The 22,293-nt window shown below is 37.7% G+C and overlaps 1 protein-coding gene across 2 annotated transcripts in view; it reads right to left on the bottom strand.

Moving 5' to 3' along the window:
• Positions 1-3,273: 3,273 nt before the first annotated feature.
• xrn1 (5'-3' exoribonuclease 1) overlaps positions 3,274-22,293 on the bottom strand; it is a 28,906-nt gene continuing 9,886 nt past the window's right edge. Inside the window, exons 16-42 of one of the 2 annotated variants that reach the window (XM_079818487.1) lie at positions 22,122-22,291; positions 21,064-21,181; positions 20,868-20,963; positions 20,607-20,707; positions 20,376-20,507; positions 18,737-18,899; positions 18,401-18,514; positions 18,226-18,324; positions 17,949-18,064; positions 17,140-17,286; positions 16,957-17,046; positions 16,728-16,863; positions 16,588-16,644; positions 14,693-14,825; positions 14,544-14,613; positions 13,361-13,556; positions 12,943-13,038; positions 12,735-12,827; positions 12,445-12,534; positions 12,203-12,280; positions 11,425-11,556; positions 11,171-11,312; positions 10,869-11,035; positions 8,054-8,167; positions 7,797-7,896; positions 7,559-7,716; positions 3,274-5,051 (exon numbers count right to left, since the gene is read on the bottom strand). In XM_079818487.1, the coding sequence (XP_079674613.1) occupies positions 4,776-5,051; positions 7,559-7,716; positions 7,797-7,896; positions 8,054-8,167; positions 10,869-11,035; positions 11,171-11,312; positions 11,425-11,556; positions 12,203-12,280; positions 12,445-12,534; positions 12,735-12,827; positions 12,943-13,038; positions 13,361-13,556; positions 14,544-14,613; positions 14,693-14,825; positions 16,588-16,644; positions 16,728-16,863; positions 16,957-17,046; positions 17,140-17,286; positions 17,949-18,064; positions 18,226-18,324; positions 18,401-18,514; positions 18,737-18,899; positions 20,376-20,507; positions 20,607-20,707; positions 20,868-20,963; positions 21,064-21,181; positions 22,122-22,291 (3,384 nt within the window). In that variant the 3' untranslated portion in view covers positions 3,274-4,775. The remainder of the gene's footprint in view (positions 5,052-7,558; positions 7,717-7,796; positions 7,897-8,053; positions 8,168-10,868; positions 11,036-11,170; positions 11,313-11,424; positions 11,557-12,202; positions 12,281-12,444; positions 12,535-12,734; positions 12,828-12,942; positions 13,039-13,360; positions 13,557-14,543; positions 14,614-14,692; positions 14,826-16,587; positions 16,645-16,727; positions 16,864-16,956; positions 17,047-17,139; positions 17,287-17,948; positions 18,065-18,225; positions 18,325-18,400; positions 18,515-18,736; positions 18,900-20,375; positions 20,508-20,606; positions 20,708-20,867; positions 20,964-21,063; positions 21,182-22,121; positions 22,292-22,293) is intronic. The other variant, XM_079818488.1, reaches the window with a different exon arrangement.

Here is a 22,293-nt window from a genome sequence, read left to right as displayed (position 1 = left end):
ATTTTCAGAAGACAAAAGGGGTTATGAACTCTCAGTCCGCTGACGTCATGTCTCGCTGCGAAAAAACGGAAATATGTTAATAGAGCTTATCAGAAAAATAAACTAGACTAAATACTGGAGTATTGTGTGAAACTACTTTTAAATAATAAAGACATTACATAATACATTTAAAAGCATATTAGAGATATTTCAGTAGGCTACTCAGTAGGCTTTTGTTCAACCGAAAAAGAATCCATGGAATCCAAGGTTCCGGAAGTAAAAACTCCATTTATTAAGTTGGCTTGAGCCATTTGTAACCATTTGTAACCATTTGTAACCTGTGTAACCTAGCAACCACCCCGAGTACCCTAGCAACCGCATAGCAACCACTCCAAGTACCTTAGCAACCGCATAACCACCCTAGCAACCACCTGAGTACGCTAGCAACCACATAGCAAGACCGTAGTTTATTTTTAACACTTATAAATCTTTAAAGGGAGCCCTACTGTGAGCGGAAGTTAATGGATGGTATTTGCTATTTTTTTAAATAATTGTGTTTAACAGCGGAATTCCAGGTGAAAAACTACATTACCAATGGCCATGATGCTGTAAAGAAAATAACACCAATCAGAGTCGAAAAAGTAACTGGTGCCAAACTAGCTCTTTAGCTCTGCCCACACAAAATTAGCGCTGAAAACGCATGGGCAGTTATTTTTGTGGCTGACCTTATTGCATGTGCATTTAAAGGGTAACGTCAGTGATTTAGCATTAAGCTTTGTATCAGTAGAAACCCGGTACTATATTCGAATTATGGTACTTTCCACCCTCATACCCCCCTGAGACGAGAGAATTATACATTTTATTTCTGGAAAAAATCCTCCGATGATGCAAATATCGTCATTTTGCGTCATTGGAGGATTTTTTGGCCAGAGGCTAAAGAATACAGCCAGTAGAGGAAGCTGTTCCGCATGTTTTCAACCCGCTCATAGGGGAGGGATCTCATCTTACTCACAGAATGTAAATGCGCACAGCTCGGCCTCTGGCATTCATAACGGAGCCGTGCAGAGAGTGTTTCAACTTTTCAATGAATTCCTATGAAAGTTTAGCTTCCATATGCGATCTGAGAACGCACCAGACTGGACACGCGCTGTAAATGACTGCCGCGCTTACCTCAGCTCTGCTCAGCTCTTCTTGTGATGAATGAAATCTGACTCCTCCTCCTGCTGCGTTTGTCCTGTGACTTTCATTCGGCTCACTCACACGTTATTGAAAAGACACATTCCGTTTTTAATTGTAGTGTTTATTCTCTAACTGAACGAAATTATTGTATTACTATAAAAATGAAACCGACGTTGGGGTGGAGCCGCGGAGGGCAGCAAAGCAAGTGCATTCTGGGAGTTGTTGTCTTTCATCCCCATGAGATAAAAATACATTTTCTGTCTTTTCACAGTCTAGAAGGCACCAAATTAGAATTAATGACTTCCGGCCACTTTGACGCTCTCGCCGGCGGCGGTGTGAACGCACAGTTACTATTTCTGCCAAAGAAAGATATGATAAAAGTAGTTCGAGTAGTTCTATGCGGTTCCAAAACTCAACATATCTTTTTTTTTGTGTGTATGCAGACACAAAGATATTTTGGGGTAATATGTCATTTTTATTAGAAGGATATATTCAATATATTTGGTATGCATTACATTGGTATGAAAATAATATCTTATTTAGGGAAAATTCCACATACACTAGAAGAAATGGTGAGGGTCCAAGCCAAGTTTAATTCATTTCCAGAAGACCAAGTCACCTGTTTGGAGAAAACTAAAAAAAAAAAACTAAAAAAAAAAAACACAAAGACAATATTTTTATGAATTTAGAGTACTTGATTAATGAATGATCCATATGTACACTTCGGTATTTGTGTATACATTTGTATGTTCTTTAAAGCTATTACGTGTAAGACTGGAGAAAACTAGCAAATGCCAGGAACAAGAACTTTCTGGAAATAAACATCTAAACTGTCTCTTACACACAGGGGCGCTGCTAGCAATTTTGGGCCCTATGAAAGAATATGATGTTGGGCCCTCTACCACACCAACCTAGCTATCCAAAATCTTTGTCTGCAATTTAATAATACTGACCAATTAAGCTCCGCTCGCTCAAACCAGAATGCCCCAATTGGCTGATGAAACATTGATTAAAATTAAGATACAATTTGTGCAAAACAAAACTTAATGAAGTGGTCACAATCATGTCTGATCAACTCCATTCATCTTATGATGTGTCCTATCTCATGCTGTTCACTTTTCATAATCGACATAGATTGACAACATAGAAAAAACAACAACAACATTATAATATTTAAACATAAATATAAAAATAAATACCTTAATGGCTGCAACAATTATAGCACAGAGAATTTTCATGTCGGAGTGGGATTTGAGTGAATGTAGTTTTACCGGTGAGCGTGAGCGGTTCATGAGTGGAGCGTTTTGCTAGAGTTTGCCGGAAATGCAATCATTTTTTTATATTTGTAACTCTTTGGTAGATTATACATTTATAATACATTACTACTAGTACTGTTACTACTAATAAAACGGATCTCTGGGGACCCCAAAAGTTTGTGGGCCCTTAGAATCGTCCTAACATCCCCACAGAAGTAAACAAGAAGATAATAAAAGGTTTTAAGAGTTTAGAGAAATGTTGCCTCATTACGGTGGGTGTGGCTGCGGACAAATGGCCCACCTCTTACAGTCAATACAGGTCATATGGGAAAGTGATTAAATGTAAATTCTCATTGTTTACACGTTTCCATTTGAAAGAGATTTCGGTCTGGTCTGAGTACTTCAAGCGATGTAGCAGAAAGGTCAGGGCGCGATACTGTTATCAGTATAGCCCACAACGCTGGGTCTACTATACTCTCAGCGTTATGTAATATTCAGAAGTCAGGTATGCATCTTCCACTCTTTTTGATGTTATGTATGGATTATCTTTGAATTGATTACGTAATTGGCATTATACATTTACCTGACTGTTAATAAATTGTTACATTTTGATCTATTCTGACTTACTCTGGAATTATTAATTATCTCTAATAGATTATGAACGGGTATAATTTCAACAAAGGGTTAACCAGAATAATTAAATGTGTGATTAACTATTAAATATAAATGACCAAATAACCAATTTGCATTCTAACTAAATTTGAGATTATGATAAATGGAGTCAGATAAAGATCGTTAGTCTCCATTGGAACGATTTTAACGGGCCTTACATATGTTTTTAGCATTTATGAGCCATGAGGAATTTCAGAATTGTTTTTATTTTCATGAGCAAAATAAAGTCTGTGGTTAAGATTATTGGAAAAGATGTACATTTGAGACAAGTTACAATCATGCCTCAAACATGAATTTTGCAGCTGCAGTTTTTTTTCCAGAACAAACTGCCTGAACATGTTAACAATTTGCAACGACTGAAAAAGCTTTATAAGCCAAGAAATCAATTATTTTTGGTTGTGTTGGCCTTTTAACTTAAAACCAGTTACAATTTAAAAATCATTAAAAAAAAATAATAAAAATAAACACCACAGAGAATTTATAATTATCACAACATCAGAGGCATTATGATAGGAAAATGTTTATTATGATAACAAAACGTCTATTTACAGCACACCACCCTGTTAGGAGGTGCACTCTTTTTTTTTGTCATTCTGGTTTTAAGTCATTAAATAAACAACTCAAATGTCATTAAAAATAAAAGGTTTTACTTACATACTTTCAACATTTTAAAACGCAGACAAGAGAGATCTGGTAAGATACAAATATGCAGAGAAGATGAAAACAAAAGCGTGCCAGCAAAGTTCCAAAGAGAAATATCAACAGTTGTTATTTTATCCCTTTTGTAAAATGGTGCATATAAAATCCATAGATCTAAATACACAAAATTCATTTTAAAATCATAGAACTCAAACATCTCCTCTGGAAATAAAGGTAGGCTAATACAAAAATAAAACCAATGTCCACAATCTATCTGAAAAGATGATTCAAGCAACATCTTATTAGAAAGGCAATTGTGTTTAAGTTTGCATCCCCTGCCTGACCACATTTAGTCTAATATGTACACACACAATAATCCACGGAGATTACTTTTGCTTAAATCAGTGTGCTTCCTGGCTGGGTGAACGTAATGGGCTGGTTTTAACACCTGCTTTAGTGCTTCCAACAAATCGTTAGCAGGGCTTATTTTGAAGGTCTGAAACTAGATCCAGGGGTCGGTCAGATTTACGGGTTCGGTCAGAGTTACACCGAAAGTAGATAACATTATCTAGCCTCCCATGCTGGACTGCACAACGGAGTAATACTGAAGAAAACATTTTTTTAATATCAAAACAGATGGTGTATTGCAGCAATGTTGCCACATTCTATTCCTTCCTTGTGCATAATGTCCTGCCTACTATTTATTGCACTTTGAATATTAAAATCCAGCATCAAAAAGTAACCAGTGAACATGATAAAAGCTTAAAGATCTGAAATTGGGTCAGAGAAAGAAAAAGATAAAGAAGCTGAGGTAAATGTAAAACCCCTTTCATGATTCTATGATCATTTTGGTGCAGTTAATCAATAACAATAAAATGTTTTCCACCACTACCTCCACTCGAAACATGCCAACTAAAACTTAACAGACAAATTGTCTCACCACGAAGACTGACAACTGCATCTTGTTTTTTGCTATGAAATGTCTGGCTTCATATCGCTCTTTCTCCTCTAACTGTGATCAAGAGAGACGGACAGTGTGTGTAAATGTTTTCAGTCTGTCACTTTGGCAGCTTCGAAGTTGACTGCCAGTTTCCTGTGTTTCCGCTTGGAGGCCGAGCCAGGCGTGTGAGGATTGGCGTTCTGCCTGGGCGTCTTGGGTGTGGACTTATCTGCAGGCTCATGAGTGCTGATGGGTGGGGGGGTCTTGGGGGCTGATGAGGGCACTGGGGCAGAAGCAGCCGGTCCACTGCCAGGGGTCTGACCAGCATAGGGTGAGCTGCCTGACACTTGGTTCTTGGTTCTGCCTGAAACTCGCTTTTTGGTCACCTAAAAGACACAATGGCATGTTCTAGCTAAAGCTGCATATAAGGGGGAAAAGGGTCAAGGACAAATAAGTGTGTCCATGATCCTCTTTGTATTAATGTTAGTTTCATATGATTATGAAAAACTTTTATACCAATCTCAAGAAAAATGTACATTTAACAACTTTAAAAACATCATGTGGCGTAATCATTAAAAAAAAAAAAAAAACATTTTCTTCATAACCTGAAAACATCTAAAATGCTTAAAGTTTAAAGTAAATGGGAACGTTTAACAAATATAAGGAATTATTAGTTCAGAAATATAAATTACGTTTTTTGGGAGTTGCACCACATGACATTTTCCAAGCTGAACCCTGACTAAAGAGAGATCAAATGACTTAATATTTTCAGACACTTGACCCTTACACATATGAGGTCATACTTCCTGTTTTATGTTTTTTTCTTCTTCTTTGCACCACATGATTTTTGGTTGAACCACATGACTTTGATTTGGTGGACAAAAGATGCAGACATTTTCATCTTGCAGAATACAGATAAAAAATTGAACATTAAGGAGACTATTTTAACAGTAATTCCTTATCAAATGAAAATAAATCCTCGTACCTAATAGCTTTGTGGTGGATTATATTATATAATAATAATAAAAACAAAAACAAGAAGAAATATTTTACTATTATAATACAACTGCAATGTAAAAAAATTATTTCATAATAGTATATTATGTAGTAAAATTACAATACTTATGATAATTTCTTTACTTGTAAGAGTTAAACTCTCAAGCTTTAATTTGTTTAAGCTTTATGTTTTTCTTATAGCGTTTTTAGCTGCTCTGAGCCGCTGAAAACACCGGATCACGAGTTGTGCATGCTAGGGTTGGGCCGATAGACAATGTCATCGTTCATTGCCGATGGCTGACAGACATCACGATGTTAGGCCGGCATCATCGAGCACTCAGGGATCGCTTGTGGTAATGATATTTCATCACTATATCCTCTAGTAGTTTTATCTAAAGCCAAACACGCTTCATTCAAGCCCTTTCAGCGCCATGCGCGTTCTCTCTTTCTTCAGACGTGCGCACATTAACGTAGCATGGTCTTACCAGACTCTCATACATTTCATTTGTACAGAGAGTCGGGCCACACTCCATTGACAAGCGTTTACTTCCTTGTAGGCGGGTACTCTGTTGAAGTTTAAAACTATTGGATCTGCCCAGAGCCACTCTCGATCTGCCATAACCAATCGCTAACGTTTGGTCGTGACGTATGTCATGCGCCGTTCGCCTCTGTTTCTCACATGGAAATCCGTAATAACGGTGCAGATTGTGCACGCCACCTCAGTGATAAAACCTAAAACTTGTGCATTCGGAATGTGATTTATTCACAGTTTTGTGATCGGGAACACGCTGCTCACGTGGTAATATACATGCTGTAAATAAAATGTCATATGCTTGGTATGATAAGAATAAATGTGCCGTAAATAACGGCCCAATTCAAATGTTTACATGCTTTTCTTCTTTTTATTTTTTGAGCGGTGATGAAATATATTGCTCTTGTAAACACTTGCCATCATTTAAAGAAATACAAGTCTATAAATGCATCCAAATTACAGCGCAACGGCACGGTGCTCTGCAGTGGTCAAAAAGGATATAAACAGTGAATTTTGTTGTTATATATTCTATACATATTCTTGAAAACTCAGATGTGGATTCGGACAGCAATTAAATTACCACACGACGAATAAGTAATTCGGCCAGGGATTTTTAGGCAGGTGGTGGGAGACGGAGGGCAATAAAATCACTGACTAGCCCCTGTAAATGATGACAATACCTCCCGACCCCACGAGACACAATTACCGTCCGAATAGGGCTTCAGCAACTCCTTCACCACTAACGGAGCGAGCAGGAAAGGCTTTAACTTCTGGATATTCGGCAGCGGTGCCACAACGGAATGAATGGCTTCGCTCGCATCTTCCTCCACCGCCATTACTGAACTACAACTCAAACTAGCGCACGACATCCATGTCATCGTTCTCAGCCACTCCCTCTGTTCGCTGATTGGACCGGTAAAAATTTGTTCGGCGAAAACCTAAGAATATACCGCAATCCCAGACGGAGTACTGAAGGAAAATGAAAATTGAGCGGAAGTCGAAGGAGGGCGGAGCCAGGCTAACATTAAAGGAGCTTAACACTCAAACGCAACCAACCGATGTCATCGTCCATCACAATGTTTCACTGTAGACATCATCTGATGCCAGTTTGGTAGACATCGCCCAACCCTAGGTGCACGTAAATGTTTACAGCGTCGCATTTCACTCTGTAACATGCAGTGCGCAATGGACTGTACACACCAATTAAAATACTGCAATTTGAATCAACTTGATGTCAGAGAGAAGAGCAGCTTTTATCAGTGTATTGATACTGTGGAAAAGGAGTATTGAAACGTTTTCAAATATTCAGAATCGATATGCATGGAAAAATCTATGGTTTAGAAAACGCTATTAAGAAGACCTCACCTGAAGGGGAACAAACTGGTTGTGGGATCCACTGGCTGCTGATGGCACAGAGGTCCGTGCTCCAGGAAAAGTACCTCCATAAAATGGCTGCCCTTGGTGGGGAAACTGCATACCCCAGTGAAGAGGTCCAAACCCTTGTGGGGGGATCAGAAGACCACCTTACAAAACCAACAGAACAAGTGTAAATGCAAGTACATATGCATTAAAAAAAGAAAACCAACAATGCAATGACTCAGACCTGCTGGCTGACCAAACATGGAGGGATGAGGCGCAAGAGGCCTCATCTGCTGGACTCCAGGGAATATGGGAGGAGGCAGTGGGAATGAACCCAAAGAGTTCTGCAAAGACCGACAAGCAACTTAAAATGAAAACTGAATTCCATAAGGCACCTGCTCATGAAGCATATACTTGATCATACCGTGAGAAAAGACATGTAGTACTGTCATGCATTGAATTCTTTAATGTTTTGATGAGACAATTGACATTGACAGTTACCAATCGTTGAAGGGCAAAGAGAGCAGCTTTCTCTTTGGCTTCAGTTTCAGACTGACACTGCGGACCGTGAACCAGCAGACCATTAGACAACTTCACCTGACACACTGTCAGACTCTACCGGACAAGAAAAAGAGCAAATGAGGTGGTTTACTTACCTTGCGTATGGACAAGTTTGTACATTAAATCTACATATGAACGTTTTCACAGACAAATCATGATTCATTGATAATCTTTGAACAAAAAAGATCACATACTCTGATATTCTTAATATTCTCATGTCGGCCTCAGCATTTGATTAGCTGTAACTGGTATTTGTCATAGCTGCTTTTTTATGTTCGATGGGCCTCATTCATGAAACTATTTTCAAAATATTAGTAGGTACGAAAGAAATGTACACCTGCTCCCTACCACGTGTAAATGGTGCGTAAAACGTTTAAAGGTTCGGTGTTCTAATTTAGGCAAACTGATGACTTTTCATTTTGATGCACTATGTACCATAATAATATTTCACGAGTTGATTTGCCCTGACTTTCTTTTTATCTTAACTGTTCAATTTTGGGCTTATCACGGTCACTTTTTACCCAGCCTTTCAATCACAGTGGAGGAGGGGCGGGACAAATACTACACTGGCCAATCATCCTGCTTGTACAATGACTGAACAACAATGGAGAAGTTAATATTGCTTGATACTGCATTTTTATATTAAGTAATATTCTTAAAAATGAGATGCTAGTAACAGATTACTTCCATGGATATAAATGTGTGTACATTAATATACATATGTTTTACTACCGAATCCGTGGTATACGAAGCATTTGTGAATCCGGAGGACAGTTTTCGTAAAGGTCCATTTTACACGCAAATTACTCAGAATTTGCTCAAATACACTCACCTAAAGGATTATTAGGAACACCATACTAATACTGTGTTTGACCCCCTTTCGCCTTCAGAACTGCCTTAATTCTACATGGCATTGATTCAACAAGGTGCTGAAAGCATTCTTTAGAAATGTTGGCCCATATTGATAGGATAGCATCTTGTAGTTGATGGAGATTTGTGGGATGCACATCCAGGGCACGAAGCTCCCGTTCCACCACATCCCATAGATGCTCTATTGGGTTGAGATCTGGTGACTGTTGGGGCCATTTTAGTACAGTGAACTCATTGTCATGTTCAAGAAACCAATTTGAAATGATTCGAGCTTTGTGACATGGTGCATTATCCTGCTGGAAGTAGCCATCAGAGGATGGGTACATGGTGGTCATAAAGGGATGGACATGGTCAGAAACAATGCTCAGGTAGGCCGTGGCATTTAAACTATGCCCAATTGGCACTAAGGGGCCTAAAGTGTGCCAAGAAAACATCCCCCACACCATTACACCACCACCACCAGCCTGCACAGTGGTAACAAGGCATGATGGATCCATGTTCTCATTCTGTTTACGCCAAATTCTGACTCTACCATCTGAATGTCTCAACAGAAATCGAGACTCATCAGACCAGGCAACATTTTTCCAGTCTTCAACTGTCCAATTTTGGTGAGCTTGTGCAAATTGTAGCCTCTTTTTCCTATTTGTAGTGGAGATGATTGGTACCCGGTGGGGTCTTCTGCTGTTGTAGCCCATCCGCCTCAAGGTTGTGCGTGTTGTGTCTTCACAAATGCTTTGCTGCATACCTCGGTTGTAACGAGTGGTTATTTCAGTCAAAGTTGCTCTTCTATCAGCTTGAATCAGTCGGCCCATTCTCCTCTGACCTCTAGCATCAACAAGGCATTTTCGCCCACAGGACTGCCGCATACTGGATGTTTTTCCCTTTTCACACCATTCTTTGTAAACCCTAGAAATGGTTGTGCGTGAAAATCCCAGTAACTGAGCAGATTGTGAAATACTCAGACCGGCCCGTCTGGCACCAACAACCATGCCACGCTCAAAATTGCTTAAATCACCTTTCTTTCTCATTCTGACATTCAGTTTGGAGTTCAGGAGATTGTCTTGACCAGGACCACACCCCTAAATGCATTGAAGCAACTGCCATGTAATTGGTTGATTAGATAATTGCATTAATGAGAAATTGAACAGGTGTTCCTAATAATCCTTTAGGTGAGTGTATTTACGTTACATTAAAGTTTCATAAATGAGGCCCATTGTTCAAAACGTTACAAAAAGACACACAAAGTATTTAAATGTTTTCAAACAGCCATCACTCAGCAAAATACTTATGAGCACAACTGCATCTCTGGGAACATGACTAAAAGCACAACTTTTATTGGAGATTAACCTCTATATTTAAAAAAATTGTTACTTTTTAAAAATTGGTCTGAACAGACGCATTCAAATTAAATTTGACGCATGCAAATTAAAATGTTTAAAATCTCACCAGATTTTTGCACTGAACTTTTGTTTTTGTGTAAACAGGCTTTTAGAATGAATTTTTCAGAAGTTCTCCAGTGCGTATAAATACAAATCCAAGCAATTACTAGTGAATCAGACCCATTGTCAGTTATGAAGATATATGGTTTAGGTATTTTGTATTATTCCTCCAAATTTCTGGACAGTTATTGTAAAGATCTAACCAAAATAAAAATATAATGGAATTATGATTGACTTTCTTTTTTTGCAAATCTATTTTAATAATCTTTTCTTTCTTAATCTGTAAACAGCACACTTAAATAAATTCCATCTATATTGCATATTTCTCTAAATCTCTCATTCTATCTCTATTTGAGTTTAACCTCGTTTCATGAATCCCTGTTCCACTTAAAAACACATTACTCAAGATTAGAAAGATGTGGGTGAAGTTTGTGAGATGGACCAACCTGTCTGTTGCGGAGGAAGGCAAACTCTGGCGGCCCCATCCCAAGCCCCATGCATGCCCGCCCGAGTTCAGTGGCCATGCTGGGAAGAAGGGGCGGTCCAGCCAGAGAAGGAGGAGCAGCAGCAATTGGAGCTGGGGCGTCAGCCTGAGGAGTGTTTATCCGAGCAGCTGAGGGACAGAGAACGCTACAAATTATTCACTGTGCATATCTCAAGGTGTAAGAATTAACCATCTATTTACTGAATTACAGTTCCACAGCCCAAAATCTTATAGATTCTGGTTCTGATTGGACTCATGCAGTACCTAGTTTTTTGCTGGAGCGTCTCTTGCTCTGCTGTTGGCTACTGGGGTTTTCTGAATTCTGGCCACCAGAAGTGGAATCAGGGGCAGCGCTTGCTCCAGAGCTGTCAATCTTCAACATCTCTTTCAATACCAGAGTTCCTTTCTGCTCAAAAAAAAAAAAAATTAAATTAAAAGACATTAAATAAACCTTTTTTTTTCACTCTTTTGCAGAAGAATTTCCTAAAATAGTGATGTAAGAAACATGGACTGAGCACCATGGCAAAGGACTGTGGGGAAAGAGGCTCTCCTGATTGGTTCTTGGGCTCTTTAGGCAGATGGTGTTGGTTGGGCTCAGGATCCTTTGAGATCTTTAGATTGGCTATAAGCTCCTCAAACTCTGTAGGTGCCTGTAAACAAACAAACAAACAAATACAATTACATAATTTATCATAGCAAATGAAATGTACAGAAACGTATTTTAAAGTGATGCTTCATATTCATTTCACAGTCTGTAAGATTAGAACAACATGGCACAACAGGTATGCAGAAGGGTAATCATTGCGACGCGACTCATCATGGGCAATAGGGAGAGAGGAATATGTATTTATTTAAGATGTTTGTGTATTATAGACTGGCAACTGCATGTCAGTCTACCTCTTGACTTGCAGTAATCTTCAGTCAAGCAGTCGGTTTAATTTAGATACGAGTTGAATGGGCGGCAAAGAATGGATAATGGGTTTGGGGGCTTTTTGATTTATATAATATGTTAAGATTTTTCAACTCAGTATAGAAAGTCATTTAAAGGAAAAGTTCACCCAAAAGCAGAAATTCCATCACTATTTATTCACCCTCATGTGGTCTGTATTCTTTTTTTCTTGCAAAACATGGAAGATGATATTTTGAAGAATGTTGGACCCCATTGACTTTCATTGTATGGACAGAAAAAACAGAGTCATACAGGTCTGGGATGACATGAGGATGAGTAAATGACAATTTTAATTTGAGTGAACTGTCCCTTCAACATTCCACCCAGAAACCACAAAATGACGATACCTTATTTGAAGGCCCCTGCGCGAGAGCCGTATTCAGATCCTCATTTCTCTTCAGGAGTCTAATATTGCCACCAGAGGCCTGCAAAATTCAGAATGAAAACCTGACATTAGAATAAAAGATACAATATAAAAGGTAAACTGTAACATCATTACCGGTATATTGTAACTGGTGACAGTGACCAGATGATGGTGCTTGACAGCTGAATTATACAGTGCGGTGGTTTATGAAATATGAAAACATACAAATTTGTTGGATGGGTCGTTGCCTTGGCTCTGTTTATTTTCTCCCTCCAGCTGGTGCTGATGTGGCATCGGTCCACAGCTTTTCCCATCCTGTCAGAAAAAAAAAAAACACCAGGTAAAGGTCATACACCATATATATGCCTTCACAACGAGTTAATGTTTTTCTATATTCTATTTTATTTCTGTTCATTCATTTCAAAGAACCTAAATGTTTTCCAGTATTTTTAGTTTTAGTTAAAGATAACAACACTGATCACAAGCAAGCACACAGAGTAAGTGACAGTACTTACATTATTTTGCCAGTGAGCTGGTGGTTTTTGGGGCATCCCTGAACTCTGAAGAGACTGCCATACATTACTGAACTCCTTCTCATTACTAGAGCCCTACAGAAACACACACACACACACACAACAGTGTTATAATGGTGTATAACGGTGTTATAACACACATTACAGGCAATTCCCAGAGCAGAAAGCCCTATTAACATACGCTTCATACCTTGTGTTGGTTTTTCTGGTTTAGGGCTTTGTGAGGTGAGTTTCTGTTGCCCTGAGTGTCAGTCCTGAGATTGAAACTTTGTCGGCCATTCTGCTGCTGTCAACAGGAAATTAAACACCGTCACACTATCCTCACTTGAACAAAATATTTCCCTTTGCATTATTGAAGAGGAACTTGTTGGAACCTGTTGCACTGCACAGATTTCTACTTCCTACTACTTCTACTTTCTAATGTCTTTAACATAATCGCACTAAATATTAGGACCTAGAGGAGTTAAAACCAGCACAAAACCATGCTTGGACTCTGGCAGAAGGAGCATAAAGGAAGATTTTCACCTATTAAAAAATCAGTTAGTCTGGAGTATCCTATTCGCTAGCAGAGATTCAACGAGGGCCTCTTATGAGTGTGTGGCCATTACCTGCGTAGGTATAAACGGTGAGCGTGGCGAGTGATTAAGGCCGCCCAGCTGACTCTTGTGAGTGAAATGAGATGAGGACGAGGGCTGGGGTTTGACGATGGCAGTGAGTTTGTGTGAGCCCTGCTCCTTCCTGCTGCCATGACTCAGGTTGATTAAGGCACTAGGAGGCAGTCGATAGCCACGCCCAGGAGAGCACCTGCACAAAGACCACAAGTCTTTAGGTGTACAAAAACGGCAAAAACATATTACTATGATTGTTTACACCTGGAATTAAGATGCATTTTGGTCGATCGGATCACAAGTAGATGAGGGAGACATACATGTTTACACCTGGTGTTTTAACCAGTCTCTTTTGCCACTTTCAACAACTTCTGTCTTGATTTCTTTGAGGGGAAGGTCTATGGGCGTGTAAATGTATGGGGTTTTCAGATCTTTTGATCTAATGGACAAAATAAGATTGCGGAATTTACATATGAACGCACCTAAGACAACAAAAAACACAGAGAGCAGCAGCTTTCGTTTCTGCGCTGATACCCGCAAGACCACAGAGAATGGTGTGAGCGCGTGTTAGAAATCAGGAATGGTGAGAGAACATTGTGCTTGGTATGTTTTTCGTCTTCCAACCAAACTTGGGTCTTCAAGCGACAAAGTTTAAATCCCGTCTGGCTAGCGCACTTCCCATAATGTTTACACATTAAGTCAATAGGCCACTATAGACCACATGAGCATTTACACAAAAGCAATCCAGTTGAATGCATTTACAACTACCTCTGGAAGTGGACAAGCTCAAAACGATCCGATCAACCAAAACGCATCTTAATACCAGGTGTAAACAGGGTCTTTTATTCAGTACAATCCCATTTAGTACAGTACAATTTTCAGCAGTCATTACTCCAGTCTACTCTGGTCTCCAGCGGTTTTGCTGCTTAATATTTTTGGTGGAAACCGTGATACATGTATTTCAGGATACTATGATGATAGAAAGTTTAAAAGAAAACCCTTTATTTGAAATCCTTTGTAACACTATAGAAGTCTTTACTTCACTTTTAACAAATGAATGCAGCCATGCCGAATAAAAAACACTTTCTTTTTAAAAAAAAAGATGGTAGACTATGTGTATGCATTATCTGGAGATTATTTCAAAATTTGCATTGTACATCATTTAGAGAAATAACTTCTGTACCTGACAGTGAGTCCTCCAGCAAACTCCTCATCAAACAGCACTTCATACAGAACTTCAGCCTCACGTTCAGCTGATGGACCATGAAAAAGAGAGAATGAAGAACCAAAACAAAAAAGCAGAAGGATGCCAGAGAGTTTGTTGGTTTTTACCTCCTTTGATACCAATGACAGTTCCTCGAAGGCCAAGTGGAACAGAGAAGCTCTCTCTCACATTGACCACACGGTCAAACAGATGATACTCTGCATCAGGATCTGGAATGACACCGAACTGCTGCTCCAGAGGCTGTACACACACACACACACACACACACACACACACACACACACACACACACGTTTATTTGTGTATCTAAATGTGAACATTCCATATAGTTCTATTGTTTTTATATACAGCTGGATATAAATACCTAATCCTAACCCACACTGTAAACCTAACAAAAAGTTCAAATCTTTTTTCATTTACTTAATTTTTATACCGTTTTTACAAAGGAGTATGCCTTCAGAAGGAAGTTTAGGGGGGTTTTGTCAGGTTTATCTCAATTCTGGGTACAATTTTGTCCCCAAAATATGGTTAAGCAATATTACCTTTAAGCTATTTTAGATGCAAACTGCTAAATTGTTGCAGTTTATGCTAATAATAATAATTTCCAATGTTTGATTTTAATGACATTTATGTCATATACATCATACACTAGGGCTGCTCGATTATGGAAAAAATCATAATCACGATTATTTTGGTCAATATTGAAATCACGATTATGTAACACGATTATTTCACATGACTTTGGGAATGTGTTGCATTTATTAAAAATACACCTTTCAACAATTCAATTGAAATTGTAACATTTGTTGTACTTTTTGAACTATTAAAATAAATAATATAACATATATTCAAATCAAAGTATAAAAGTATTCACGTAAAAATGATAACCACAAATAAATAAGATCAACAATATGGTTCGGCTAGATATGCTTTTCAGGTATGTCTAACATTAGTTTTCAGGTAGAGAAATGTATCAAAAGTAAAATAACATTGCATATTTAAGTGCATAAATTAAAGATTAATTCTATTAAACTTACAAAAGCTATTCAATCAAGAGCGGTGAGTGATGTCCTTGTCTTTTGTTGTTTGACATTAAACAGACGGAAGTAAAGGCTACTGCCCCTTTAAGAGGATATGCGTCGTCTTTCTCGACTGTATAAAGTTCACTTAAGGCATATACAGACTATGTCTGCTAGGATACTCATCAAGATGGACATGTTGACATACGTTTTGTGTGAGTTTGTCCGTTCAAGAGCAAGACTTCAAAGAGAACTCAATATTTGCGCGCTGTGAGGCGCACATTTTTCTCACAGCGCGCGCGTCTTCTCATTCGCGTCTTCTGGCACTAAACCCGGGTGAAGACGGCGAAATGGCAGCACTCGCATGCATTGAACAAAGTTTACAAAGAGAGAATTATTTGAAAAATATGAAGGGAAAAAAGGACGTTTACACGGCACCCCTGCTCTCGTCAGTTTTTGTTTCTTTATTAGATTGTCATAGGTCACTCTGTGTTTTTTCAAGTGGTTAAACAAATTCGTGATGTTCCCTTGCGTTGCAGTCACTACCAAATACCATGTAGCAAATCTTGCACGTAGCATATTTCTGCTCGTCGTCTGATTCCTCGAAGCCAAACTGTTCCCAGACAACGGAGTTGGTTTTGCCTTTTTTGCTCACCAAACGCTGCTGTAACTGCCCTCCTTCTGCCATCTTTACTCGCGCAGAGTTTTTAAATTCCAGCGGATGATATGCACACGAGTCACGAGACTCACGAACTGAGAGAGATTTGTGGCTTCGGGAGGGGCGGATGTTTCATTCAGAACGCAAGACAAAATAAGAGTGTTCTTGCAAAACTGAACATGGCAAAATAATCGTTTTTTCTCGATTGTACTATTTTGGTGATCGTTGGGAGGCAAAATCGAAATCGAAATCGAAATTCGATTAATTGCACAGCCCTATCATACACGTATACAGACATCATACATGTATACAGTGACACACATACCCTAAAAAGCAGGTGGGGCTTCACAGTGACCCGCACTTTCTTGTTCATCTTCTTTGCCTGTCACCCAAAGAAAATCAACACATCAACATAAGGACAGGAACAACAACTGATTGTTCTAGAGGTCTGTATGTGATCCTCACCTTTGTTTTGTCCAACTCCTCCTCAATCTTCTCGACTATACCGCCGTCCAGGATCTGCAGATCACATGATGCTCTGGAGGTGGAGCTGACCGGATGGGTTTTCAACCAGCCCTGGATCTCCTGGATCTTTTCAACTCTTTTCATTCAAAGAATCACAAATGATAAACAGTCACCACTAAGTCTGAAAATGTATGTACTACTGCTTGTCTAAAACGGATTAAAAACCCACCCATTCTCATCCACTCCAGGCCAGATGTCATCTTCGTAAAAGACGTCATCGTGACTGTTTCGTGCTATGAAGTCAAACACCTCTGAAAATCTGAGAGACAAAGACAAGAGATTGTCAAAATAACCGCACAAAAACAGGTGCAACCACAGGCATACACACACAACCTTAAATATACATACACACCTCTCTAAGTATTCAGCCAAGAGTTCCTCTACTGCAGCAGAGTACAGCCACTCCTTCTCTGTTCTCTTGGTATAGCCAGGAACTTCCTCATTCTTCTTGTTGAATTTGAGATTAAGGCCCACATTGACTTTCTGCTCTCCATGAGGACTGAAAGTGCAAAATTAATTTGTTAATTTTGTTAATTTGTTAATTAATTTTTGTGTTGTGTTGTTCATTAAATAATTACAATAAAATACTGTGGATGGAGCAATATTACAATTGTTATCGACAACCAATAAAATGACCGATATTGTAATCGTACACTATTGTGTCTAAATAAATAAATATTATATATAATATATATATATATATTTATATATATTCATATTCAATTTTGAGATCTGCTAAAGATTACATATAACAGTGTTATTAAATCAGTGTTTTTAAAGATTAACTTTAAGTGTGTGTTGGGTGATGGCAAAGGTCATCTAAATGTAAAAATAAGGGAAATTAGCAGTACAATTAAATATCCAAAATTGTGTGTGTGTGTGTGTGTGTGTGTGTGTGTCTATCAAATTGATAAACATTTTAGATGAATAACTAATCCCAGATGCTTTGATTAATTTAAATGTTAAAACAATAAAATTGTTGTTACAGAGATTGACAAATAATGCAGATATTAAAATGTAAACCTAGGTTCTATAATTGGTTAAAGATATTGGTACTTTTGCAAAGCATTGTATTAAAAGTAAATTGAAATGATGAAATAATAAATAAAATATAAAGTACAAAGTATGCACGGTTTCATTCAAAACCTAAATTCCACTGACTTTTTCTTGGATCCTCTTCCGATGAAGATGCTACCAGAGAACCTTGAGACGAGGTAGCTGGTGATACCAAGGCGAGAGGCGAGCACGTACCCGGGACTGTACCTTACTGAGTATTTCTGAATAAAACAAAAAGACTATTGGTAAAATCTGAAAATAAAAGCGGTAAGAAGACCTAGACCAAACGTATAGTGTTAAATATATAAATAAACTGAAGAGCAACACGATTCAGTCAGAGTATAATGAGAGAGTGGGTAATTTTGACAGACTCAATACTTACATGCTGGTTCTGTATTAAGGCATCAAGTTGAGGTTCACATGGTACAGTGAAGACCACTCTGACTCGTCCCTCACTGATGACATCACTAGAATCTTGTACCTAAGCAAACAAAACATCCTTAAATACTGTCATTTAACTATTGGAGATAGTAACAACAACAAAAAACTGTACTTACATCTCCCATTGCACCGTAATATGGGTTTCCAACCATGAAGACAGCGGTTCCTGGGGGAAACAGCTCTTCCAGTGTTTTGAAGCGCGCCAATGACGAATCAAAGGTTTTGATATCCTGGAGATTAAAAAAAATCCCATCAAGACAGATATATAAAGTCATTAGAGATTACCAAGCCTGCATTTATTTGATCAAAATTACAGTAAAAACAGTATATAAAAAAAATATATATATATATAAATAAATAAAAAGCTTAATTCGAAACTTTTGACTGGTGTAATTACATTATATTTTTATTTATTTTTTAATATATATATTTTGGGCTAGTGTGAATATTACCTTCACAATGGTCTGGTATGGAAAGGGCAGGACCTGTTTGGCAAACTGCTTCTCCAAATGGACCTTTCCGTTCTGACCAATGACATACTTCCTTCCCGTCAGCAGCTGGGCGTAAACCACCACATCCGTCTCGTTGATCACAATGCCTTTACGTTTGCTAAAGCTGCAATCCAGACACGGTGATATTTTACATATGGACACTACGTACACACTCAACCTGACAGAATTAAATGCAGATGTTTCGAAGACTCTGACCATGCAGAGCTAATATTAAGATGTATTATTGAAAAATATTAGTTTATACAGTATGGTTATCAGAGCCAGACTTTTGCCTACACGCCATGCATCCATCGGGATTGGTGTTTGCCTAAAACACATACACAGTGGATGTGATTTCCAAAATATAACAAATAAATTGTTTAGAGTGAATTGATGTGAAGTGGATGTCTTAACTGCAGTAAAATCATAATGCATGTATTATTATTGTTATTAATAATAATATTTATATTATTTTATTACAATTCTTAACAGATAAAAACCAGCCAGAATTTTGCCTACTGGCATAAATTGTGGTCTACTTTGTAGCTTACTCTGAACAAAAAGACTCATTTATAAAGGAAGAGACTGACTGTGTGCATGACCACAGCGACCATCAATGGCACCTCAACGAAAAGAAAAAAAAATTCAAATATTGCCACACTGGTCTCCATCAACAGTGCTTTAGAAAACATTGAGACCTAAAGATCAGAATGCCTGTCTGAACTAAAGTATTACATACTAATCATTTAGTACACCTAAATTTGGTAGAAAATTTTATTTAGAATGTACATTTCTGCATGGATATCTATTTTGCTTGCTACCAAGAGTCTCAAACTAAAATCTATCTATCTATATTGTTTAGAGTGAATTGATGTGAAGTGGATGTCTTAACTGCAGTAAAATCATAGTAATGCATGTATTATTATTGTTATTAATAATAATATTTATATTATTTTATTACAATTCTTAACAGATAAAAACAAGCCAGAATTTTGCCTACTGGCATAAATTGTGGTCTACTTTGTAGCTTACTCTGAACAAAAAGACCCATTTATTAAGGAAGAGACTGTGTGCATGACCACAGCGACCATCAATGGCACCTCAACGGAAAAAAAAATCAAATATTGCCACACTGGTCTCCATCAACAGCGCTTTAGAAAACATTGAGACCTGAAGATCAGAATGCCTGTCATAAAAAAAAAAATACATACTAATAATTTAGTACAACTAAATTTGGTACTAATTTTAATTTAGAATGTACATTTCTGCATGGATATCTAGTTTACTGGCTACTAAGAGTCTCAAACTAAAATATGTCAATCTTTCAAAGATGTGATGCCACAAATCAAATTAATTTGGGCAAATCCACTGATTAGTCCAGAACTTCTCCAGTATCATACTTTGATTCTGGTTAGACTGATAAAAAGCTCACTCATGGAAGTCATGCAAGCTAATCGCTTACGATTTGGCAATTGCCATTTCTGTGTCCAGTATGTACATCAGATGGTCAGAGAATTAATCCGTTTCATTACTTGCACAATATTCTCGTTGATAAACTTATTACAAATGACAAATAATGAGAACAAAATGGGCAGCTTACTGCTCGGAGAGGCCTTGCACTTCTTTGATCCACTCCTTCTGCTCTTTATCAGTCATATGGGTCACTTTAGTAGGCGGTGAATTGTTCTCCAGAAACAACACCTGTGATCCTGAGGGTTCATCCAAAAAAAACCTACAGACCAAGAGGGACATGCTCTTAACGGACTAGGAGAGTTTGAGTGAGATTTATCTGACAGCGAATAATCTTGAAATATCAACACAACAAACATACTTTGTTTCTCCATCTGAAACAGCTACAACTCGAGCTTCCATCAAATGGGGCCAATTCACAAACAAAGACTTTCCAAGAACCAGCACTGCAACATCTTCTACCTGCAATGAAGAGAAACACACATATTACCACATTACCATAGACATGAAATAACATAACTATAAAATGCAGTTCAGTGTCTGAGGCAGTCCTACATAAAGCATTCAAATTGAACAAAACAAAAAAAATCAGGACTAGAATGTCTGATCAGGACTAGAATACCTGCTCCATCTCCTGGCAGGCTAAAATGTCCAGAATCATGTTCTCGCCTCTGCTGCTTTGTTGAAACACCAATACTCCACTTTTTTTCTTATAAAACTGTGAGAAATACAGCAGGAAATCTGCATTAATCCTGTGATGATCTGACAATGAACCATATTGGGATAATAAGCGGTTATCTGTAGATAGAGGGGTTTACTTTATGACGGATGTGCTGTAAGGTGGGGAAGCCACAGAAGTAAAGCGCTCCTCTGTCAATCCTGCGCCCTACGTGATCCAGTGATACATGCCATGCATCCATCGGGATTGGTGTTTGCCTAAAACACAAACACAGTGGATGTGATTTCCAAAAGATAACAAATACGTCAAGGGTCGACATTGTTTAGAGTGAATGATGTGAAGCGGTTGTCTTAACTGCAGTAAAATCATAGTAATACATGGATTATTATTGTTATTAATAATAATATTTATATTATTTTATTACTATTATTAACCGATAAAAGCAAATTAGAACTAAGTTATTTATTTATTTATTAATTGTACTGTGTGTGTGCGTGTGTGTAAGGTACAAATGTAAATACAAAAGTGAGTCACTAAACTAAAAATCATGAGGCATTTTTATTATTAACAAAAATAAATGATTAGAAATAATTAGAATTTATCTGTTAATGGTAAAGTTACAAAAGTAAATGTAAATACAATAGTGCGACATAAAAAATTAACGCATCATTTATTATAGTATTATCAGTAATAATAAATAATAATAAGAATGTATATGTTAATTGTAAAGTGTTAATGTAAATACAAGTGCGACACCATTAAAGTAAACGCATTGTTTTATTATTATCATCATCATTATTATTATCATCAACCATCAAAACGGTAGATAACTAATAATAATAATAAATAGCAATAATAATAAGAATCTATCTATTAATTCTAAAGTTTCAAATGCAGGTTTAAATACAATAGCGTGACATCACATTAAAATGGATGCATATTTCATTATTATTAACAGCGATAAATAATAATAAATAAGTATCAAGTGTAAAGAAAAGTGTGACATTATATTCAAATGAATGCATAGCTTCTTATTATTATTATGAACAACAATAAATAATAAATAGAATATGTTAACTATAAAGTGTCAAGTGTAAAGTAAAAATACAAAAGTGTGGCTGCAAGTTTAAATGCGAGCGGGTGAAATATACCACCTCGGCATGCAGAATCAACATCAGAGTGGGCGACAGGACATACCTGACATGGCAGTGAACGATGTTGGGGAAGAGTTGAGGGAGGGGGGAGCTGTACACACAGTCCAGCTCTTTATCAAAGCAGTAGACGGCACACTCAGTATGTCTGTTCCTGGCCTTCTCCGATGGATTCAGTTTATGAGTGTAGGGATCCATAGCAGCTAACAAGCATTTCT

The sequence above is a fragment of the Gobio gobio genome (genome assembly GCF_949357685.1).
Source record: "Gobio gobio genome assembly, chromosome: 6".
Lineage (NCBI taxonomy): Eukaryota > Metazoa > Chordata > Actinopteri > Cypriniformes > Gobionidae > Gobio > Gobio gobio.
This window is presented reverse-complemented; position numbering and strand designations above follow the sequence as displayed.